Source organism: Erpetoichthys calabaricus, chromosome 3, assembly GCF_900747795.2.
Source record: "Erpetoichthys calabaricus chromosome 3, fErpCal1.3, whole genome shotgun sequence".
Classification (NCBI taxonomy): domain Eukaryota; kingdom Metazoa; phylum Chordata; class Cladistia; order Polypteriformes; family Polypteridae; genus Erpetoichthys; species Erpetoichthys calabaricus.
In genome coordinates this window covers 243,882,441-243,903,051 of record NC_041396.2, presented here as the reverse complement: position 1 = coordinate 243,903,051, position 20,611 = coordinate 243,882,441, and the positions used below count along the sequence as shown (strand labels likewise).

Here is a 20,611-nt window from a genome sequence, read left to right as displayed (position 1 = left end):
GCTGAGATGTCAGCCTCTTCAAAATACTGCAACCTATCAATCACGTATTGAGCACTCTCATCTGAGTGAGAGATCTGTGAATAGTTAAAGGTGAAATTATACTTTTAAATTTGTATTTGTCAGCTCCGGACCTTATTTGCTGTACGTAAACGTTACAGACTCAAAAGGTTGACACCAATTGTGTGTTCAATTTTTTCTCTCATGAGCTTTAAGATATCTCAGGCTATTCACAGACAGCACCACAACTATTTCCTGAACAAAATCTGGAAAACATTTTTATTTGAAACAAATAAAAATTTTATTTTTATTTTTTTTTTGTGCTGTTTGGAAATGAATTATTTAGGAACACCAGCTAGTTTAATCAGAGTTCTGAAAATAACAAAGTTTGGATTTGCAGAAGACTCTGATGAGGAAAACTTAAGTTTTGCCCTGAGGGATACATTGGACAGAACTTACAGACAAGATGAAGAGGATCCAGATGGACATGTTGAGGATGGCAGTGGTCAGCTGTCAGAAGAGCCACCTGTTCCAAGTCTGGAAATTGCCTCCGCTCAGATTACCTCCTGGGAGGCTGGCTGGAATGTGACCAATGCCATTCAGGTATATTCTTAGCAGGGGCAGCACAGTGAGAGATGATTAATGTCTTTTAGAATAGTTGAGCTAATGAGGAAATCATTTAAAAAATAGGAACAAACTGGGTATTTAATTAAAACATGCATTTCATCTGAAATTACAATTCATAATAACTATTCAGTGCTACTCTTACTGAAAATATATTATAATGAGCTTGCTCAAAGCTGCATAAGATTCACTATTTTATTACCAGATTGAATTTTTTTGTAATATTTTTGACTACAAAGTGCTTTGTGATAGTGCTCATTAGTAAAAGTTTACAGAATCCATCAGTTATGTGTTTTAAAGCCAGCAGTTTTTTATTACCTTAAAGATGCTTGACTGTATACTTAAAGGGCAGCATAACCATTCAGATTATTTTATTAAAACACATTTGCTCAAATTAGTCTTTAAAATACTGCAGATTTTTTTAATGCCTATATTTCCAACACTGCAATGTCATTACAAAAGAGGGTTGAAAATGAGTCATTGCATGCTTTCCGAGATCTATGGTAATCTTTACATTACATTCTGTATTTCACTGGTTTTATGGCCCATTTAAACATTATTCTGCTCTCAGTGTGCTTCTAGTAGCAACTGGAAATATAAGCTTTATCATTGTTTCCGATCTTTATAAACATGCTAATGTTCTCTGCTTGTTCTACTAAAATAAATTATCTTCCATTCCCTCTAAAGTGTTCTGTAAGGAATATATACAGAATAGGCAGCTGCTCAGCACAGGTAGTCATAAAATAAATGTCCTTGTAACAAGTGTGGTTAAACATAACTCACACTGACACCAAATTCATTCCGATTATGTCTAGCTGTTTCTGTAATGTTTAGGTTGATGAAATTCATTTAAGTACTGCTGCATTGCAGTATGTTTAGAGTTTTGCATTTATGCATTCAAAGAAATTTAAATTCACAGATCAGGATTTCAACTTTACTTCTGAATAGTGAGAAAAAGTGCTATATAAATGCAAAGAATTATTATTATTATTAAATGTACAGCTTAGGCTATTTGACAGCGCTGCTCTCTTCTAGGTCTCTTCTAAACATGGATGATCTTTCATTACCTTAATTATTCCATTTTCCAAACCTGTTTTTTGAATAAATAGTTGCTTGGGCTGGTGCCTTTCCTTGCAGCACTGAAAACAACTCAGGAACTGAGGCTAATAGCAATTATTTTACAGAAACCACCTAATGTAAGTTTAGATTTCCAGCAGTTTTGGGTACAAAAAAGGTCCCAATCCTAAAAGGAAAACCAGTACATTGCATACATACATACTCATTAAGAAGCTGTTAAAAATTACTGATTAATATGGTATTCCTCCTGTTTCCATTCCACAGTCAAAAGACATGCAGGTTAGGTGAATTGGCCTGTGTGAGTGTGTACTTCTGTGTCCCATTCAGGGATTGTTCCTGTTTTCTGCCCAATGTTTGCTGGGATGGGTTGCAGCTTCCCTATGTATGTTATACACTATATATGTATATAAATATATACATATATATTTATAGGGCACCCGGATGGACTCCAAGTGCCTAACGAGCTTCTTCGAACCACACTTCTGGGTATGGTGGAAGTGTGGCCAAATATGGCCCTGGAAAGGTCCACGTGCCCAAATGTGGTGGCCACAGGTTCCAACGGGGTTGAACTCCCATGCTCATGACCTGTGGCCCTGCTGAAAACAAGGGGGACTGCCCTCTGTCGGCCCAGGAGAGAAATTGTCCCAAAAATATTCTTTCCCCTGGGTCCTTCCACACTCTGGCAAGAGTTCCGGCTGCACACCACTATATATATATATATATATATATTATAAAAAGAAATCCTGTCCTGATAGTCTACGATACGTGATCCTCTTGGAAGATAATTTAAAATGAAAGAGACCTGCCACGGTGCGTCTCATGGGAACATAGAACGAGAGTCTTGCAAGACACACCCTACATAAAAGCAATATCAAAAAAAACAAATCAGTAGTGTAAAGGCAGTCATGCAGCACACACAGCTCCAGGGCTCAGTGCATATAAAGTGTATAAGGTCAATACGGCAGAAATGAATAGGGTAGAAATGAAATGTCGACGATTAAACGAAGAAGAAAGAAAAGCGCGGAGAAAAGAGACCCAAAAGCGATGGAGAGAAAAAAAATGGGTACAAAAAAAGTAAAATGTCATAAACATGTTAAAAAACATGTTAAAAAACAAGAGGGCAAAAAACACACAGATCAGGTGAGAGATAATGAAAACAGTGGAATTCAAAAGACGCAAAAAAAATGGAGGCACGAAACACATGCAGAGCAAGATACAGAATATGAAAACAGAAAAAAAATAAAGTGTCAAAGAAACTAAAGATCGCATTAGCGCAAACGGCCAGAGTTATTTATTACAATGACTTGCAATCCACAATGGCCAGAAATCCGGAGATTCCTGAAAAAAATGCCACCAGCTACATCGGCACAAGATATTCCAACGTTCGTAAGTAGATTGTTTTATCAGAAAGTATTAATTTTATTGAAAGAACTTGAAACGGCATTTGGGAAAATCCGAGCATACATTTACACGATCGAATTTCAAAAGCGGGGTTTACCTAACATGCATTTATTGGTTACTTTACAAAAAAAATGATTAACTGCTGATGATGTCGACCGTTTTGTCTGTGCTGAAATTCCAAACAGAGAAAGCTATCCTGAATTATGGTACAAAGTCATTAAACACATGTCTCACGGGCCTCATTTAAAAGATTCAGCATGTTGGGACTTGAAAGAAAAAAAGTGTTTAAAAAAATTTCCAAAAGCTTTCGTTCAAACAACAGATATGACTATGGCTGGCTTTCCAGACTATCGCTGAAGAGATAATCGTCACGAAAAACACACTTATCACGGAAAGAAAGATGAAAAAATTGTGATGATCGATAATTCAATGATTGTACCATATAACTAAAAAGATTTGACTGTCATATTAATGTCGAGTATTGTGCATCAGTGATGAGTATTAAGTACATCTACAAGTACAATCATAAAGGACACGATAGAGTACGCGAAACTTTATCAAAAGAACAAGCACAGGACCAAGTACAAGCATATTTAGATACTCGATACGTTAGTGCAATGGAAAGCGGATGGCATTTAATGGAATTACCAATGAACAGACGAAGTCATTCTGTCTACCTGCGAGACCAAAGAGACGCCCTACTTACAATCTATCAAATAGGTCAATAGGCAGCAAAATATTCAGTCTTGTGAAGGATTTCAGCACACACAGATCCAGGGCTCTCAGTGCATAGAAAGCGTATAATTTACGTTATAAATTAAATGTCGACATCTAAGTGAAGAAGAAAGCAGCGCGGAAAAAAGAGACTCAAATGCGTTGGACAGAAAAAAGAGCAAAAAAGAATAATCGAGGTGCAAATTCAGAAAATAAGGAAAGTAATTAAACCTAAAGTAATTAAACGCTAAACACATGCAGAGCAGGTCAGAGACTATGAAACCAGTGAAATTAGAAAGGCTCAAAAAAAAACAACGTTGGCGCTATACACATGTAGAGAAAGTTAAAGGATCTGAAAGTAGGAAAATTAGAAAATATAAAAAAAGAAAGTAAAGATCACAGTAGCGCAAACAAACAAACTGCCTCATTTAACTATGCACCAGTCTAACATTGGCTTTGCACAATAATTACTACACTATTGCACCTTAACACTTAATTCTACTTTATTCACAAAATTGTACTTATTTATTATGTTCTACTGTACTGTTACCTTTCTATCTATGACTTGCAAAAACCTCAAGTAAACTTTTTTCACGTTGTCATTATGGGGTGTTGTGTGTAGAATTCTGAGGAAAAAAATGAATTTAATCCATTTTGGAATAAGGCTGTAACATAACAAAATGTGGAAAAAGTGATGCGCTCTGAATACTTTCCGAATGCAGCGTATTTATATATACTGTATATATATATATATATATATATATATATATATATATATATAGAGAGAGAGAGAGAGAGAGAGAGAGAAAGAAAATAATGCATACATTGTAGAGGCAGACTTCTACATGACCCTGGTAGTAAAATACAGAGCCCAGTACAATAAGTGGCATATCACCAGTGCAATAAGTGGCAGCAGAGAGATGAATATCTACCTGCTGCGTATTGCAGTGAGAAAGCATCATGGGGGTTTGACCGTTTCTGTCAGACACAACTGGGGTCCAAAACTGCTGGGACACCTGGGGCCAATAAGGGAAGGGCTATGAGGAAGGCTCCAGGATGTTCAAGTCTGATTCTGATCCCAGGAATTATTTCCAGTGTCTTTTCAGAAGTATCTGGGGTTTAAGAGGTCCTTCCTGTAATGCTTTTGAATTAAATAAGAGTCAAAACAGTGGAAAGATTAAAATGAAAAAGGAGATTTTTTATGGAGAAAAACAGTCCTCTTTCTTCAAAGAAGCTGTCACAGAGCCTAGATGAGAATGAAGAACATTATTTGCGCAGACGTATGCACAAATGTCTCAGTAATTGGAGTGAGCAGTTAATTAAACAATTCAACCTCTTTTATACTTTTCTATTACCATTAACTCATTTAATACATCAGTCACCCAACTCTTAATATGCAGGACTTTATCACTTTAATCCAATCAAGTAAAGCCACAAGTAATTTCTGACTCCTGTTGATTCTCCCATTATTCTGAATGCTGCCTTGTTGATAGGGTTGTTCTCCGGATTCTCCTATTGATCTTAGCACAACTTCATAAGAGGGGTGTAAGGAAGAAGCTGAAAAGGAATTAAGGAAGCTGTTTCCGACACTCTTTTGAAAGTTAATAAGGAGCCGTATTCTGTCAAGGCATGGGAAGGACCTATCATCTGCTCTCTGGATCCATATTTAAAGAGACTGGTATTATAATTATACATCCTTTTCTTTATCTGGACATTATATGTTTATGTCTTAATTAGAGTTATAGATGTGAGTGTGGAATTGTGGAAGTAATTAAAGTAGGATTTGTTTTTTTTTTTTTTACTACCTTAAACTAGACTGTTTAACATCATACACTTGGTTTATTGCTATTTATACTATTACATTATACTATCAATTTTTAACAGTAGGAATATCCTATTTTTTTTACAGTAGGAATTACCATGTTTATCCTAGACTACTTTTTAAAATCATTCCTAGGGTTCATTCTTATTTTATCTTAATATCTTAATATCTTAAAATTGCTGAAGATTATTTTAAGCTTAAAGATTGTTAATGATTATATTTTTGGCAGATAGCATTAAGAATTCAGCTGCAATAGATATCTCTTTGTTTTAATTTTCTAACGCCGCTGCGGGGTGGGGTTTGTTTTGTTTTGGACGTGCTCTGTCTCTTCGTATGTCAGAGGACCGGGACATCGCAAAGTGGGATCAAGCCTCATGTGGGGAGGCAAAATGGGGGGTGGGGGGATAAAGGGGGAGAGAAGGAGAGCAGGCTATATCTAATCTATTCTTCTAATCCCTATAACTATAAATATCAATGCAACAATAGGCCAAAATGCAATAACTCATGGGGAATTTTGAAACTAAGATTGAAACTGCCTCATTACCAGTTAAGACTATAAAATGACATTAAAAACTCAGAATCAATGTCACCATGATGGGACAGTTAACTTTGTGTTAAAGGCCTGACTCACGAATTAAAGAGAAAGAAACAATGCTCTCACCTAACAGGCTTAAATGCTAAAATAGTATTTTTACAGGAGACCCACTTACTAACCAAGGATCAGTTCAGACTACAAAAAGATTGGACTGGCCAAATGTTCCATTCTAGCTTTATAAAGAAAACTAGAGGGGTGGGAATTCTCATACACAGAACAGTTCCATTTGTAGCATCAGATGTAGTATCGGACCCTGAAGGGAGATATGTGATGGTCATGGGCAACTTATATAACAGTAAAATGATTTTGATAAATATTTATGCACCCAATATTGATGATAAGGAATTCATGCAAAATCTATTTGCATCCATTCCCAATGTGAACACTCATAAAATTATAATGGCTGGGGACTTTAATTGTGTTTTAAATCCACTCTTAGATAGGACTCCTGTGACAGGGGGGACGACATCTAATACTGTAAAGACAATTACACAGTTTTTAAATGATCACAACTTATCAGACCCCTGGAGGTTTCTTAACCCAAACTCAAGAACATATTCGTTCCACTCACCAGTGCATCATAGCTACTCAAGAACTGATTATTTTTTTATAGATAATAATTTCCTGCCTACAATTAAATCATGCAAATACGACACAATTGTTATCTCCGACCATGCCCCTCTAGTCTTGGAGCTAAAATCATTAAGCCCCTCACACTCACCTCGCAGATGGCGCCTTAAACCTCTTCTATTAGCAGACGAGAACTGCACAGAATTTATATCCAAACAAATCAGCTTCTTCCTAGAGACAAACACGCCCACAGAGGTTTCCGCAGGAACACTCTGGGAAACTCTAAAGGCCTTCTTAAGAGGACAGATTATTTCATTTCTTTCCCACAGAAATAAATTAGAAACCAAGAAAGTGTCAGAGCTAAGAAGCGAAATTACTAGAATAGATGAAGAACAAGCCAGGCGTCCAAGTAAAGCTCTCCACAGGAAAAGGCAGGCCCTGCATACAGAACTTAACATCTTAACAACTAAAGAAACTGAACAACTTATTTATAAGTCTAGACATCATTACTATGAACATGGAGAAAAAGCTAACAAGCTTTTAGCTCAACAACTTCACAAACAAGAAGTTTGCAATGCAATACCAGTAATTACCAACACGAATGGAGAAGAAATTATAGACCATAAAAATATAATGCACGCATTTAGAGATTATTATAAATCTTTATATTCTACTGAGCTCAAAGAAGACAACACACAATCTAATGCATTTCTGGATACATTACAGACACCACAAATAGATGCTTTAAGTGCTGAGGAACTGGATAAACCTCTAACGCTAATAGAATTACTAGATGCTATAAAGTCACTACAAAGCGGGAAATCAGCAGGCCCTGATGGTTACCCTGTAGAATTTTATAAGAAATTCTCCACTCAGCTAGCTCCCCTCTTATTGGCAACATTTACAGAAGCTAGAGACAACCAAATACTACCTCAAACATTTCGACAAGCATTAATCACCATCTTTCCTAAACAAAATAAGGACTTGTTACAATGTGCATCATACAGACCAGTTTCACTCCTGAATAATGATGTTAAGATACTCTCAAAAATTCTAGCTAGAAGGATGCAGAAAGTGCTGCCCTCGGTAATATCACAGGATCAAACTGGATTTATTAAAGGCCAACATCTATCTTCCAATCTCCGACGCTTGTTTAATGTTATATATTCACCAACAAAATCAAACACCCCAGAGATATTACTATCATTAGACGCAGAAAAAGCATTTGATATGATTGAATGGAACTACCTTTTCACTGCATTGGAGAAATTTGGGTTTGGCCCGAATATTTGTGCATGGATCAAACTACAGTATACCAATCCAGAAGCTTCAGTTTGTATTAATAACATTTGCTCAGACTACTTTAAGCTAGAACGTGGTACCAGACAAGGATGTCCCTTGTCGCCACTGCTGTTTGCAATTGCCATTGAACCACTGGCTGTTCACTGCCGAAATTCTTATCAGATAAAGGGGATTGTCAGAGAAAGACTGGAACAGAAAATTTCTCTATATGCAGATGATATGGTTTTATATATATCAGACCCAGAAAACACTGTCCCTGCAGTTCTAACAGCACTAACAGAATTTCAAAAGATATCTGGTCTTAAAATTAATCTGAATAAAAGTATACTCTTTCCAGTGAATTCACAAGCATATAATATTAGATTGGACACCCTACCTTTTACTATAGCAGATCAGTTTAAATACCTAGGGGTAAATATCACAAGTAAACATAAAGCTCTTTATCAACAAAATTTTGCTGTCTGTATGGAAAAAATTAAGCAAGACCTGGATAGATGGTCAACCCTTCATCTCACTCTAGCCGGAAGAATTAATGTTGTTAAGATGAATATCCTTCCTAAACTTCTCTTTTTATTTCAAAACATTCCAATATATATCAATAAATCATTTTTTAAACAGTTAGATTCAATAATAACCTCATTCATTTGGTACTCAAAACACCCACGTATCCGAAGAGTGACCCTACAAAGACCTCAGGCAGAAGGTGGCATGGCTTTACCTAATTTTCAGTTTTATTACTGGGCAGCAAACATACAAGCCATAAAAACCTGGACACAAATAAATGAACATACACAGGCTTGGTCCGCAATAGAAGTAAAATCCTGTAGTACTTCTTTATACTCCCTGCTCTGCTCTCCAATAAATGCAAGTTATCGCAAATATACTAATAATCCAATTGTGCTTTACTCACTTAGAATATGGAACCAAATTAGAAAGCATTTTAAGATGGAAAATCTTTTATCGGTGGCATCTCTGCAAGAGAACCACCTTTTTCAACCCTCGCAAACATATCCAGTTTTTAATACTTGGAAAAGTTTTGGGATTAAAATGCTCAGAGATCTTTATATAGACAACATATTTGTATCTTTTGAACAATTACGTTCAAAATTCAACCTCCCAGCTACACATTTCTTTCACTATCTTCAAATTAGAAATTTTGTTAAACAGAAATTGCCTGATTTCCCCCATCTCGCACCCTCCACAATGCTGGAAAAAATACTGCTCAATTTCGAGGAAACAAACACTATTTCCGCAATATATAAAATCTTATTAGAGTCCCTACCTTTCAAAGATCCAAGAGGACTTTGGGAAGAAGATCTCTTAATCAATATATCAGAAAAGGAGTGGAAGGTAGCAAAGCAGAGAATTCACTCGAGCTCCAAATGCGCAAAGCATAGAAGTGTTCAACTAAAAATTATATATCGAGCTCATCTGTCTCGCTTAAAACTGTCCAAAATGTTTCCAGGGCAAGATCCAACCTGCGAACGCTGCAACCAAGCTCCTGCCTCACTGGGTCACATGTTTTGGGCCTGCACCAAACTAACATCATTTTGGTCCAAACTTTTTAAGTGCCTTTCAGACAGCCTTGGGGTCACAATCCCTCCTAACCCACTAACAGCTGTGTTCAGTGTTCTTCCAGGCGGACTTGAAGTGGAAAAGGACAAGCAAACGGTGATTGCATTCACTACACTTTTGGCACACAGACTTATTCTGTTAAATTGAAAGAATCCTAATTCTCCTCTGATAAGTCAGTGGGAAACCGATGTTTTATATTATTTGAAATTGGAAAAAATCAAATTCTCAGTTAGAGGATCTGTACAAAATTTTTTCAAAACCTGGCAGGATCTAATCAATATTATTTTAGAATAAGAGAAATAACTATTACCGCATTTAATTCCCTTCTCCATCTCTCCATCCCTTCTCAGGGGTGGGGTTTGATTTGTCTTCAATTTTGTTTGGTTATAAATTGATCTATTTGTATGGAATGATTACAATAAAAATTAATAAAAAAAAAAATAAGAGGGGTTTATGGGCTCTCCCATCAGTTTATCTTCATTTCCTGGGGGATGGCGTTCGTTACTTATTTACCTAATTCTAATCTTGGAAAATTACATTATTGTTTCTTTAAGATGGGGCAGAGATATCTTGCACTTTCGGAATAAAGTTACAGTCGTTTTATTCTGTTTAATAATTCATATATATATTAGTATATACACACTTGTAATTAATTGTAGAAGGTTATTATATATTAATTAAATAATCCATAAAAGTCACTGCAAAATCAGAGAACAAGCAACAGGTCAAAATAACAGGAAATCAAAAACTGAGCTGATTCTCAAAAATCAAAACACGGGACAAAAATCAAGGTCAAAAAATACAGCAATAGTTCTGGGTATCTAATGATCCATTCGCTATTTAAGTAATGTCTAGCCAAAGATTTATAGATTCAGAAATTTAAACTTGGATGAATAGAATATCATATTGCCATCTTAAATGGTGACAATGACATGACATAACACATCACATGACCAGGAACAGGTGCAGCAACAGTAAACGACATGGTTACTGCCATGACATGGAATGCCAAAAATAGTGACTTCTGAAAGAAATAACAGACACAAAATGGAACAGCAAATACATCAAAAATATAATGTTATAAATTCAAAATACTGTATTCAGAAATTAATAAGAAAATGAAGTTAATTCTGAACAGAATATATATATATATATATATATATATATATATATATATATATATATATATATATATATATATATATATATATATATAAATACTGCACTATATATATCTTACAATTCTGTGCCATTTACATATCAGGACATGACTCTTACACTCTGGAATTTTCATTTTTTGTTCAACAGAAAATAATTATTTGAGTGTGACCTCTTGCCGCAGTTGACCAAGTGGGAGCCTCTTAATTAAACAAATGCCTGTTTGGATGAAAAATATTCCCCATTTATCATAATGGTAAAAATTCTAATTTAGTTGTATAATAGTAATGCCTAGAGTACCCTCTCAGATGGAATTTGCCTTTAAAGTGGTCCCAGTTTAATTACTTTTTAGTTGCTCTAATTTCTGTTTTTAAGGTAGTGGGCTCATTTGACCAGTAGCTTCTTTGACTGGTTGCACATCTTAGTACTGTCAGTCTCCCTCATGAGAATGTCTGAATTGACGTCCTTACATAATCATGCTGTATATTCTGAATATGTACACATACTGTATGTCTTATTAAAATAAATTTGCTTGGTGAAAAATGATGACATTATGCCCGGTAGTATAACAAAACATTCTCTAACCGCTAAATCCAATTTAGGGTTATTAATAATAATAATAATGATACATTTTATTTATATAGCACCTTTCCCTTGCTCAAGGCACTTCACAGAGTTTAAGAAAGAACGGCAGGGTATACAGTATATAGCACTGTACTAAACCAAATAAATAATTAAAGAAGACTAAGATAGTAATTCAGAGAAAAGCCTAACAGACAACATAATTGATGGTCTAGCACACACACTTAGGTTACATGAGCAACGTGACATAGAGGTAAACTGAGAGAGGGGTAATAAAGTCAAGCAGAGTTAAAAGCCTTCCTGAACAGATGAGGTTTGAGTTGTTTTTTAAAAGAATTCACGGAGTCAGCTGATCTAATTAATTTCGGTAGGTCATTCCAGAGTCTGGGTGCTATACAGCTGAAGGCCCTGTCACCCATGGAGTGTAGATTAGTGTGGGGTACAACAAGATTGCCAGAATCAGAGGATTTTAGTGGGTGGACAGGCACATAGTGAAGGAGAACGTCACTGATGTAGTTTGGCGCAAGGTCGTTTAAGGCTTTGTAGGTTATTAATAGAATTTTATATTCAATTCTGTAGGACACAGGGAGCCAATGAAGGCGAAGCAGGATGGGTGTTATGTGTTCACTGCTGCTGGTCCATGTAAGGACTCTTGCAGCCGAGTTTTGAATAAGCTGGAGCTGTGATATAAGATTAGAAGGGGTTGCACTGGGCTGAGCCTATCCTGACCGCATTGGACTTAAGGTGGGAAACAGCTCTGGTGTGACCATTATTGTATCAAAGGGCACACTCATGCACAAACACTCATGAGGCCAAATTAGAATCATCAGTTAACACGACATGCATCTGCTTGGCATGTGGGAGGAAAACCTGGAGTACCCAAAGAAAGATCATCATGAACAGAAAGAGAACATGAAAGCTTGACACAGATAGCAACCAGGTCTGGGACTCGAACTCGGGGTGGGTGATCTGTGAGGCAGCAGTGCTAACCACTAATTTGAAACATGACGAGATAGCCTCACTAAAAGGAAAAAAAAATTAAATGTTGTCTCTTTCCTCATGAAACATAATTTGAAAGGAAAGAATTTTTGCAACATAAATTTGATTTCCTTATAAAAAAACTTTGTCATGAATATGGAATAATCACAAAAATATTTCCAGGCAAGGGTTTTATTACTGAAAATTAAATAATTTCCTGTATTTATCTTCTGTCCTGGCAAGCATAAAGGAAAAATACCTATAGAATTTACTTGTGTGCATGCTATATTTGCATTAAGAATTTGACAATACTGTTTTCAAAAGGATAGTGCATTATCAGGGACAATGCTGAAAATAGATGTATAATCTGGAAAGTTAACAAAGGTAAAAAAAATTCAGACTGCTGTATATTACAATTACTGACAAATCACAAATAGTAAAACCTACTGTATTTTAGAAACCTCCTGTTAAAGTTGCAATCATTCTTCACTTTTTATTTCTATCGTGTTCTTAGAAATGTTAAATTATTGCATTAGCAGTTACAAAAAAGAATTTTGCAAATAAAATTGTTAATTTATATTAATATAAGGCACACATCTCAACACAAGCTTATTAGAATTTGCAGCCTAAAGCAAACATATCTTAAATCCATGTTCTCATATATAATGTAATCAGATTGCAATTATACTGTACAGGAGAAAAACTAAACTCCAAATACTGTACAGGCAGAAGTGAATGTCCATACTCTAGCACTGAAATTAGTTTTTGCAGCTATTATGTACCGAATACCTCATTTTGATTTCTACATTTTTTTGTGTTTTTATGCTTTTAAATATGCTGAAAACCAGCTGGTCTAATGAATGCTCTGAAAAGATGCATTTGATTGATATCTGTTGAGCTGTCATTCTACTTGCTAACTAAACATATTAAAATATGAAAACAGCAATAAAATGTGCACTTTTAAAAACTCACTTGCAGCTTTGATATTGTATAGATAGATAGATAGATAGATAGATAGATAGATAGATAGATAGATAGATAGATAGATAGATAGATAGATAGATAGATAGATAGATGTGAGGACACGGTGTTGCAGCGCTAGCGACGAGCTGGTGCCCATTCAGGGATTGTTCCAGCCTTGCGATGTATTCTTGCTGGGGCTGGCATGACACTGGAAGGATAGATGGGTAGAATAATTAAACATGTACTACGAAGAAATTTCAGGAGCTTTAAGTCAGTAAAGGCATCCAGTGTAAAGTTTTGCCAAATCAATATGTGGACAACAATACAAATCCCCGGGTTAACTTCCACCTGTACTATTAGCCAACAGGGTGCTGGCGGAAATTGGGCTACTGTTGGCTGAAGAAGGAGAAGAAGAGGGGGGAGACATGTCCAGAGGCAGGAGGAGAGGAGGAAAGTAAAGAGAGTGGAACAGAGGGTAGGAACTTTGAATGTTGGCAGTATGACTGGTAAGGGGAGAGAGTTAGCAGATATGATGGAGAGAAGGAAGGTTGATATATTGTGCGTGCAAGAGACTAAATGGAAGGGGAGTAAGGCCAGGTGAATCGTTGGTGGATTCAAATTGTTCTATCATGGTGTGGATGGGAGGAGAAATGGGGTAGGAGTTACTCTGAAGAAACAGAGTAACAAGAGTGTTTTGGAGGTGAAAAGAGTGTCAGGCAGAGTAATGATTATGAAGCTGGAAATTGGAGGTTGTGATGATGAATGTTGTTAGTGCATATACCCCGCAAGTTGTGTGTGCAATGGGTGAGAAAGAAGATTTTTGGAGTGAGTTGGATGAACTGATGAACAGTGTACCCAAGGGACAGAAAGTGGTGATTGGAGTGGATTTTAATGGGCATATTGATGAAGGGAACAGTGGAGACGAGGAGGTGATGGGTAGGTATGGTGTCAAGGAGAGAAATGAAGAAGGTCAGAGGATAGTGGATTTTGCCAAAAGGATGGACATAGCTGTGGTGAAGACGTATTTTAAGAAGAGGGAGGAACATAGGGTTACGTACAAGAGTGGAGGAAGATGCACACAGGTAGATTACATCCTATGCAGAAGAGTTGATCTGAAGGAGATTGAAGACTGCAAAGTGGTGGCAGGGGAAAGTGTAGTTAAGCAGCATAGGATGGTGGTCTGTAGGATGACGTTGGAGATCAAGGAGAGGAAGAGAGTGTGGGCAGAGCCAAGGATCAAATGGTGGAAGTTGAAAAAGGAAGACTGCAAGGTTGAGTTTGGGGAGGAGGTGAGACAGGCACTGGGTGGCAGTGAAGAGTTACCAGACAGCTGGAAAACTACAGCAGATGTAGTAAGGGTGACAGCAAGAAGGATTATTGGTGTGACATCTGGAAAGAGGAAGGAGGAAAAGGAAACCTGGTGGTGGAATGAGGAAATACAGGACAGTATACAGAGGAAGAGGATGGCAAAGAAGAAGTGGGATAGTCAGAGAGATGCAGAAAGTAGAAAAAAGTGCAAGGAGATAAGGCGCAAGGTGAAGAGAGAGTTGGTGAAGTCTAAAGAAAAGGCGTATGATGAGTTGTATGAGAGGTTGGACGCTAAAGAGGGAGAAAAGGACCTGTACCGATTGACTAGACAGAGGGTGCCAGCCGGGAAAGATGAGCAGGTTAGGGTGATAAAGGATAAAGATGGAAACATACTCACAAGCGAGGAGAGTGTGTTGAGCAGATGGAAAGAGTACTTTCAGAGGCTGATAAATGAAGAGAATGAGAGAGAGAAGAGGTTGTATGATGTGGAGATAGTGAATCAGAAGTGCAACGGATTAGCAAGGAGGAAGTAAGAACAGCTATGAAGAGGATGAAAAATTGAAAGGCCGTTGGTCCAGATGACATACCTATGGAAGCATGGAGGTGTTTAGGAGAGATGGCAGTGGAGTTTTTAACCAGATTGTTTAATGTAATCTTGGAAAGTGAGAGGATTCCTGAGGAGTGGAGAAGAAGTGTACTGGTGCCGATATTTAAGAATTTAAGAAGAAGGGGGATGTGCAGTACTGCAGTATCTACAGGGGAATAAAATTGATGAGCCACAGCATGAAGTTATGGGAAAGAGTAGTGGAAGCAGCAGTATGGTTTCATTAGTTAGTGAGCACCACAGATCCAATGTTTGTTCTGAGGGTGTTGATGGAGAAGTTTAGAGAAGGCCAGAAGGAGTTGCATTGCGTCTTTGTGGACCTGGAGAAAGCATATGACAGGGTGCCTCGAGAGGAGCTGTGGTATTGTATGAGGAAGTCGGGAGTGGCAGAGAAGTATGTAAGAGTTGTACAGGATATGTACGAGGGAAATGTGACAGTGGTGAGATCTGCGGTAGGAGTGATGGATGCATTGAAGTTGAAGGTGGGATTACATCAGGGATCGGCTGTGAGCCCTTTCTTATTTGCAATGGTGATGGACAGGTTGACAGATGAGATTAGACAGGAGTCCCCGTGGACTATGATGTTTGCTGATGACATTGTGATCTGCAGCGATAGTAGGGAGCAGGTTCAGGAGACCCTGGAGAGGTGGAGATATGCTCTAGAGAGGAAAGGAATGAAGGTCAGTAGGAACAAGACAGAACACGTGTGTAAATGAGAGGGAGGTCAGTTGAATGGTGAGGATGCAGGGAGTAGAATTGGCAAAGGTGGATGAATGTAAAAACTTGGGATCAACAGTACAGAGTAATGGGGATTGTGGAGGAGAGGTGAAAAAGAGAGTGCAGGCAGGGTGGAATGGGTGGAGAAGAGTGACAGGAGTAATTTGTGACAGGCTGGTATCTGCAAGAGTGAAAGGGAAGGTCTACAGAACGGTAGTGAGACCAGCTATGTTATATGGGTTGGAGACGGTGGCACTGACCAGAAATCAGGAGACAGAGCTGGAGGTAGCAGAGTTAAAGATGCTAAGATTTGCACTGGGTGTGACGAGGATGGATAGGATTAGAAATGAGTACATAAGAGGGTCAGCTCAAGTTGGACGATTGAGACAAAGTCATAGAGGCGAGATTATGTTGGTTTGGACATGTGTAGAGGAGAGATGCTGGGTATATTGGGAGAAGGATGCTAAGGATAGAGCTACCAGGGAAGAGGAAAAAAGGAAGGCCTAAGTGAAGGTTTATGGATGTGGTGAGAGAGGACATGCAGGTGATGGGTGTAACAGAACAAGATGCAGAGGACAGAAAGATATGGAAGAAGATGATCCACTGTGGTAACCCCTAACAGGAGCAGCCAAAAGAAGAAGAAGAAGTACTACGCAGATATTTCAATGTTCCTTAAAAGGTCTGAAGAATCGGCATTCTAAGCTTATAGGTGGCTTGACATCTATTACAGAGCTGATTGTGGGGCGATTGGGTACTTGGAGAAAGAAAAGGAAGGACAGGAATTGGGGGTTAGTACGTTTGAAAGAGACAGTACTGCTGCAGTAAATTATTTCATTGAAGGTCGCGCACGGCGCAGAAAGCATCTTGAGTGAGGCAGGAACAATCTCTGGACGAGGCGCCACCTCATCACTATCACTGCGCCACCGTGTTCCCATGTTTAATACATGCTTTATTCCTATCATTATGAAAATGATAACAAGTATACATCTCAGTATTTAAATTATTCAGAGAGCTGTGCATGAATGTAATGGATTCTGTGAAATCCCGTTTCAGAAGCACATATTGATTCACACATAGAGCACATACTGTAGAAGAACACATACAAAAGAAAGTATTTAACATGCTACTTTAGTTATGATGGGATTTGAGAAACTAGTAAATTAAACGATATTAAGATGAAGTTTATGATGTTCTACAAAATAAACTACGTGATTAAAGTGGAAATTTCGAGATTAAAGTTGACATTTCAACCTTTTTTCCCACTGTGTCCCTATTTTTTGTCTTTTCTCTGTACCCTAATAAGCTTCCATATGGCTCTCAGAAAATGGGCTGCGACTCATGGCAGCTTTGATATCTGACAACTTCTTTTTCATTTCGGCCACTTTGCGACTTTGTGAACTTGAGCTTTCGAGTTTCTCTGGCACTCTATGTCACTCAAAACTCCCTTTTGTTGTTTATACCACTGTTTAAACCAACAAATAGTATGTTTTTCCTTGCCGAAACTTGGTATTACACTGACATTCTTCTATTTTGCACCTTGGCTTTTGCCGTTTCCTTTTCACAGAACGCTGAGGTTAAGGGCTATATATATATATTGATTTGCATATTCAAAGAGGCGTAATTATGGGAGAAGTTTGGGGAGTGGCAGCAGGCGTGTGCACATGCGCTACTTTTCACACTGACCAGGATTTAGGTAGCGGAAGAACATGAAAGTTGGCGAACACACAGATTTATACACCTGGATTTTTTTTTTGTTCATACGAACATTTCCGCTTTTGTCCATACGCCATGTTTTAGAGTGAATTCTACGCAAGCCGTTATGCATGAGGTCCCTGGAGCATTTCCGGGTGCACTATAAAAGAAGCCACTTCACCGTCAGTCAGAGAGCCAGAGTTGGGAGAAGGAGGACAAAGCTTGCAAGGAAGAGTAGAGGCAAAGAAGAAAAAGAGAGAGAAAGAAAAGCACTGTGTCTTATATTAGTTAGTGCTTTTGTACCATTCTGTGAAAAGGGAACAAAAGAAAAATGCTTCCCCACCTAAATAAAATGTGTGCCTGTCTGTTTTGGGGTTTGGGGAGCGGTACGCCTCTTGGTGGTTCACACATATTAAAAATATATATATATATTTGGGTGAAGTATTTCCTTGAAAGGTTGCTGAATCATGGGTTCAAATTCTGGGCCCTGGAAATGTTTTCTGGGCACTACTGTATTTCTCACACACCCTTAAGTCTTTCACGGTAGGTCCAAATCACAAAAAAAACTATCACTTAGTTCTTGTATAAATTCGTCAGACATTTTATATTGCTCCTTTTATGATAAGCACTGTCACAAAGTACCTTACTAAGCTACAAACATTACAATAGCAGTAAACATTGCAGTAAAAATGAATGCAAAGTGAGATAAAACAATTAATATGCATGTTGCTAAAGATTTGTTGTCAATTTCCTGCAGGGTATTTTTGTTTTAGGTCTACCATATGCACTTCTGAACAGTGGATACCTTGGCTTTCTTCTCATCATACTGGCTGCAATGATCTGCTGCTACACCGGCAACATTCTCATTGCCTGCCTTTATGAGGAGGATGAAGAAGGACGACCTGTCCGAGTGAGGAATACCTATGAAGATATTGCCAATGCATGCTGCAAACATTCCTTCCCCAGGCTTGGCGGTAGATTAGTCAATGTGGCCCAAGTTGTGGAACTAATGATGACATGCATTTTGTATCTGGTTGTAAGTGGTAACCTCATGTATCACAGTTTTCCTTCCTTGCCTCTTTCTCAGGCCAGCTGGTCAGTCATCGCCTTTTTCATACTTCTGCCTTGCCTGCTGATCAAAAATCTCAGGATTGTGTCTAAACTTAGTCTTCTGTGCTCTTTGGCCCAGTTTATAATTACCTTCATAGTCATTGGATATTGTCTGACACACATAACCCAAATGTCATGGAGGAGTGTCACATTTTATGGGAACTATGAAAAATTTCTTGAATCGGTAGGGGTCATTATATTTAGCTACACATCCCAAATTTTCCTTCCTACCCTGGAAGGAAAGATGGTACATCGAGAAAAGTTTGTGAACATGATGACCTGGACACATCTCATTGCCTGCATCTTCAAAACAGCTTTTGCCGTTCTGGGATTCCTTACCTGGGGTGAGGAAACAAAGGAAGTGATTACTGACAACCTGCCATCTGCTCTTCGGACTGTGGTTAATGTGTGTCTTCTGGTAAAAGCCCTTTTATCCTACCCTTTACCTTTCTATGCCGCCACTGAAATTTTGCAAACCTGTATTTGTGCACTGGATCTGGAACATTCAAGAAAGCAGACCTACTCTCTGGTCATGAGAGGCAGTCTTCTTTTGGTGACATTCCTCGTGTCCATGTACATACCTCACTTTTCCCTGTTGATGGGCTTAACAGGAAGCATGACAGGGGCTGCCATGTCCTTTCTTCTCCCTGCCCTTTTCCATTTGAAACTAAAATGGAGAAACCTGACTTGTAAGGACAAGGTCCTTGACCTGTCCATTGTTGCTTTGGGAACCTTATGCAGTCTCTCGGGATTGATTTGTTCTGTTACGGCGCTCATTGAAGCCTTTGGGAAAAGATAAATGGATTAAATTGACAATTAATCAAGTAGTAAGATAATCAGCTTCTGTTTAGTTACTAGTAATAAGTAAATAGGCTGCTAATTGGGAATCAATTATTAATAATATAATACATCATTTAATAAATGGATGAGTTAAGACTTGAACACAAAACATATTATAAGGACAAAACATTATCCCATTGATAAGCAGTAATAGCTGCTTTAGTCTGCTGGGCACAGCTGCCCAAGGCCATTAATAATAATGCTTTCACCCTGGCCCCATATGACTTTATCCAGCTGGCACCATTAGTACTTGGCAGTATAGCACCTACATGGCTGAAGTGAGCTATTAAAGGAACTCCTGTGGATCATCCAGGACATATTTTCTTTTTTTCAAAATGTTTCTTGAAACATGTTTTCTGTTTTTCTTTATTCCAAATTACCATTCACATCACTTGAATCTGAATTGTTATTAGCCATTTTAATTTTGTAGATTTATATTTTAAAGTAATATACTATAGACCATGTACTTCATAAAATTTGATTAATTTATGTATTTTCCAAATTACATTATATCAGGATGGCAGTATGGTATCATAGCATTTAAAACTGATATCTCACAGATTCAACATCCTAGGTTCAAAACTAACCCCTAGTAGTTGTTTGCACATTCCCCCTCTTGGTGTAATCTATTTTACAATTGTACATACTGCACATTTTTCAAGATAAAGATTGTATAATTTCATTCACTCCCCCACATCACCAAAGATGCTCATGTTATGTTAACTGGTGATTCTGTATTTGTATAATATTAGGGTGAGTGTGAGCACGAGTGGGTCCTGTGTTGGAATGGCACACAGCCCAAAGCTTTTTCCTGCATTGCACTTGATGTTGCCTGGATGGGCTTCAGCTCCCTGCAACCTGAATTGGACTGAACAGATTTGGGTCTGTTATTATTTATGTTGAGGCCTCAGTCCTTGGAAAGGGATCAGGGCTTGAAACAAAGAATGACCAAGAGGAATCCTTTTATTCTAAGAATCTTGTC

At 37.8% G+C, this 20,611-nt stretch overlaps 1 protein-coding gene across 1 annotated transcript; it reads left to right on the top strand.

The window, feature by feature from the left end:
* Positions 1–330: 330 nt before the first annotated feature.
* si:dkey-126h10.1 (vesicular inhibitory amino acid transporter) lies at positions 331–19,588 on the top strand. The gene is made up of 2 exons (XM_028799017.2): positions 331–600; positions 18,437–19,588. Exons 1-2 carry the CDS (start codon positions 331–333, stop codon positions 19,586–19,588), a joined length of 1,422 nt encoding a protein of 473 aa, XP_028654850.2.
* Positions 19,589–20,611: the final 1,023 nt, after the last annotated feature.

What these genes read in the sequence shown, in the direction of transcription:
- si:dkey-126h10.1 (XM_028799017.2), top strand. Translation starts at nt 331, where the DNA reads ATGAATTATTTAGGAACACCAGCTAGTTTAATCAGAGTTCTGAAAATA. An exon ending in ATGTGACCAATGCCATTCAG is followed by an intron (nt 601 to 18,436) that starts GTATATTCTTAG and finishes AATTTCCTGCAG; the next exon opens with GGTATTTTTGTTTTAGGTCT.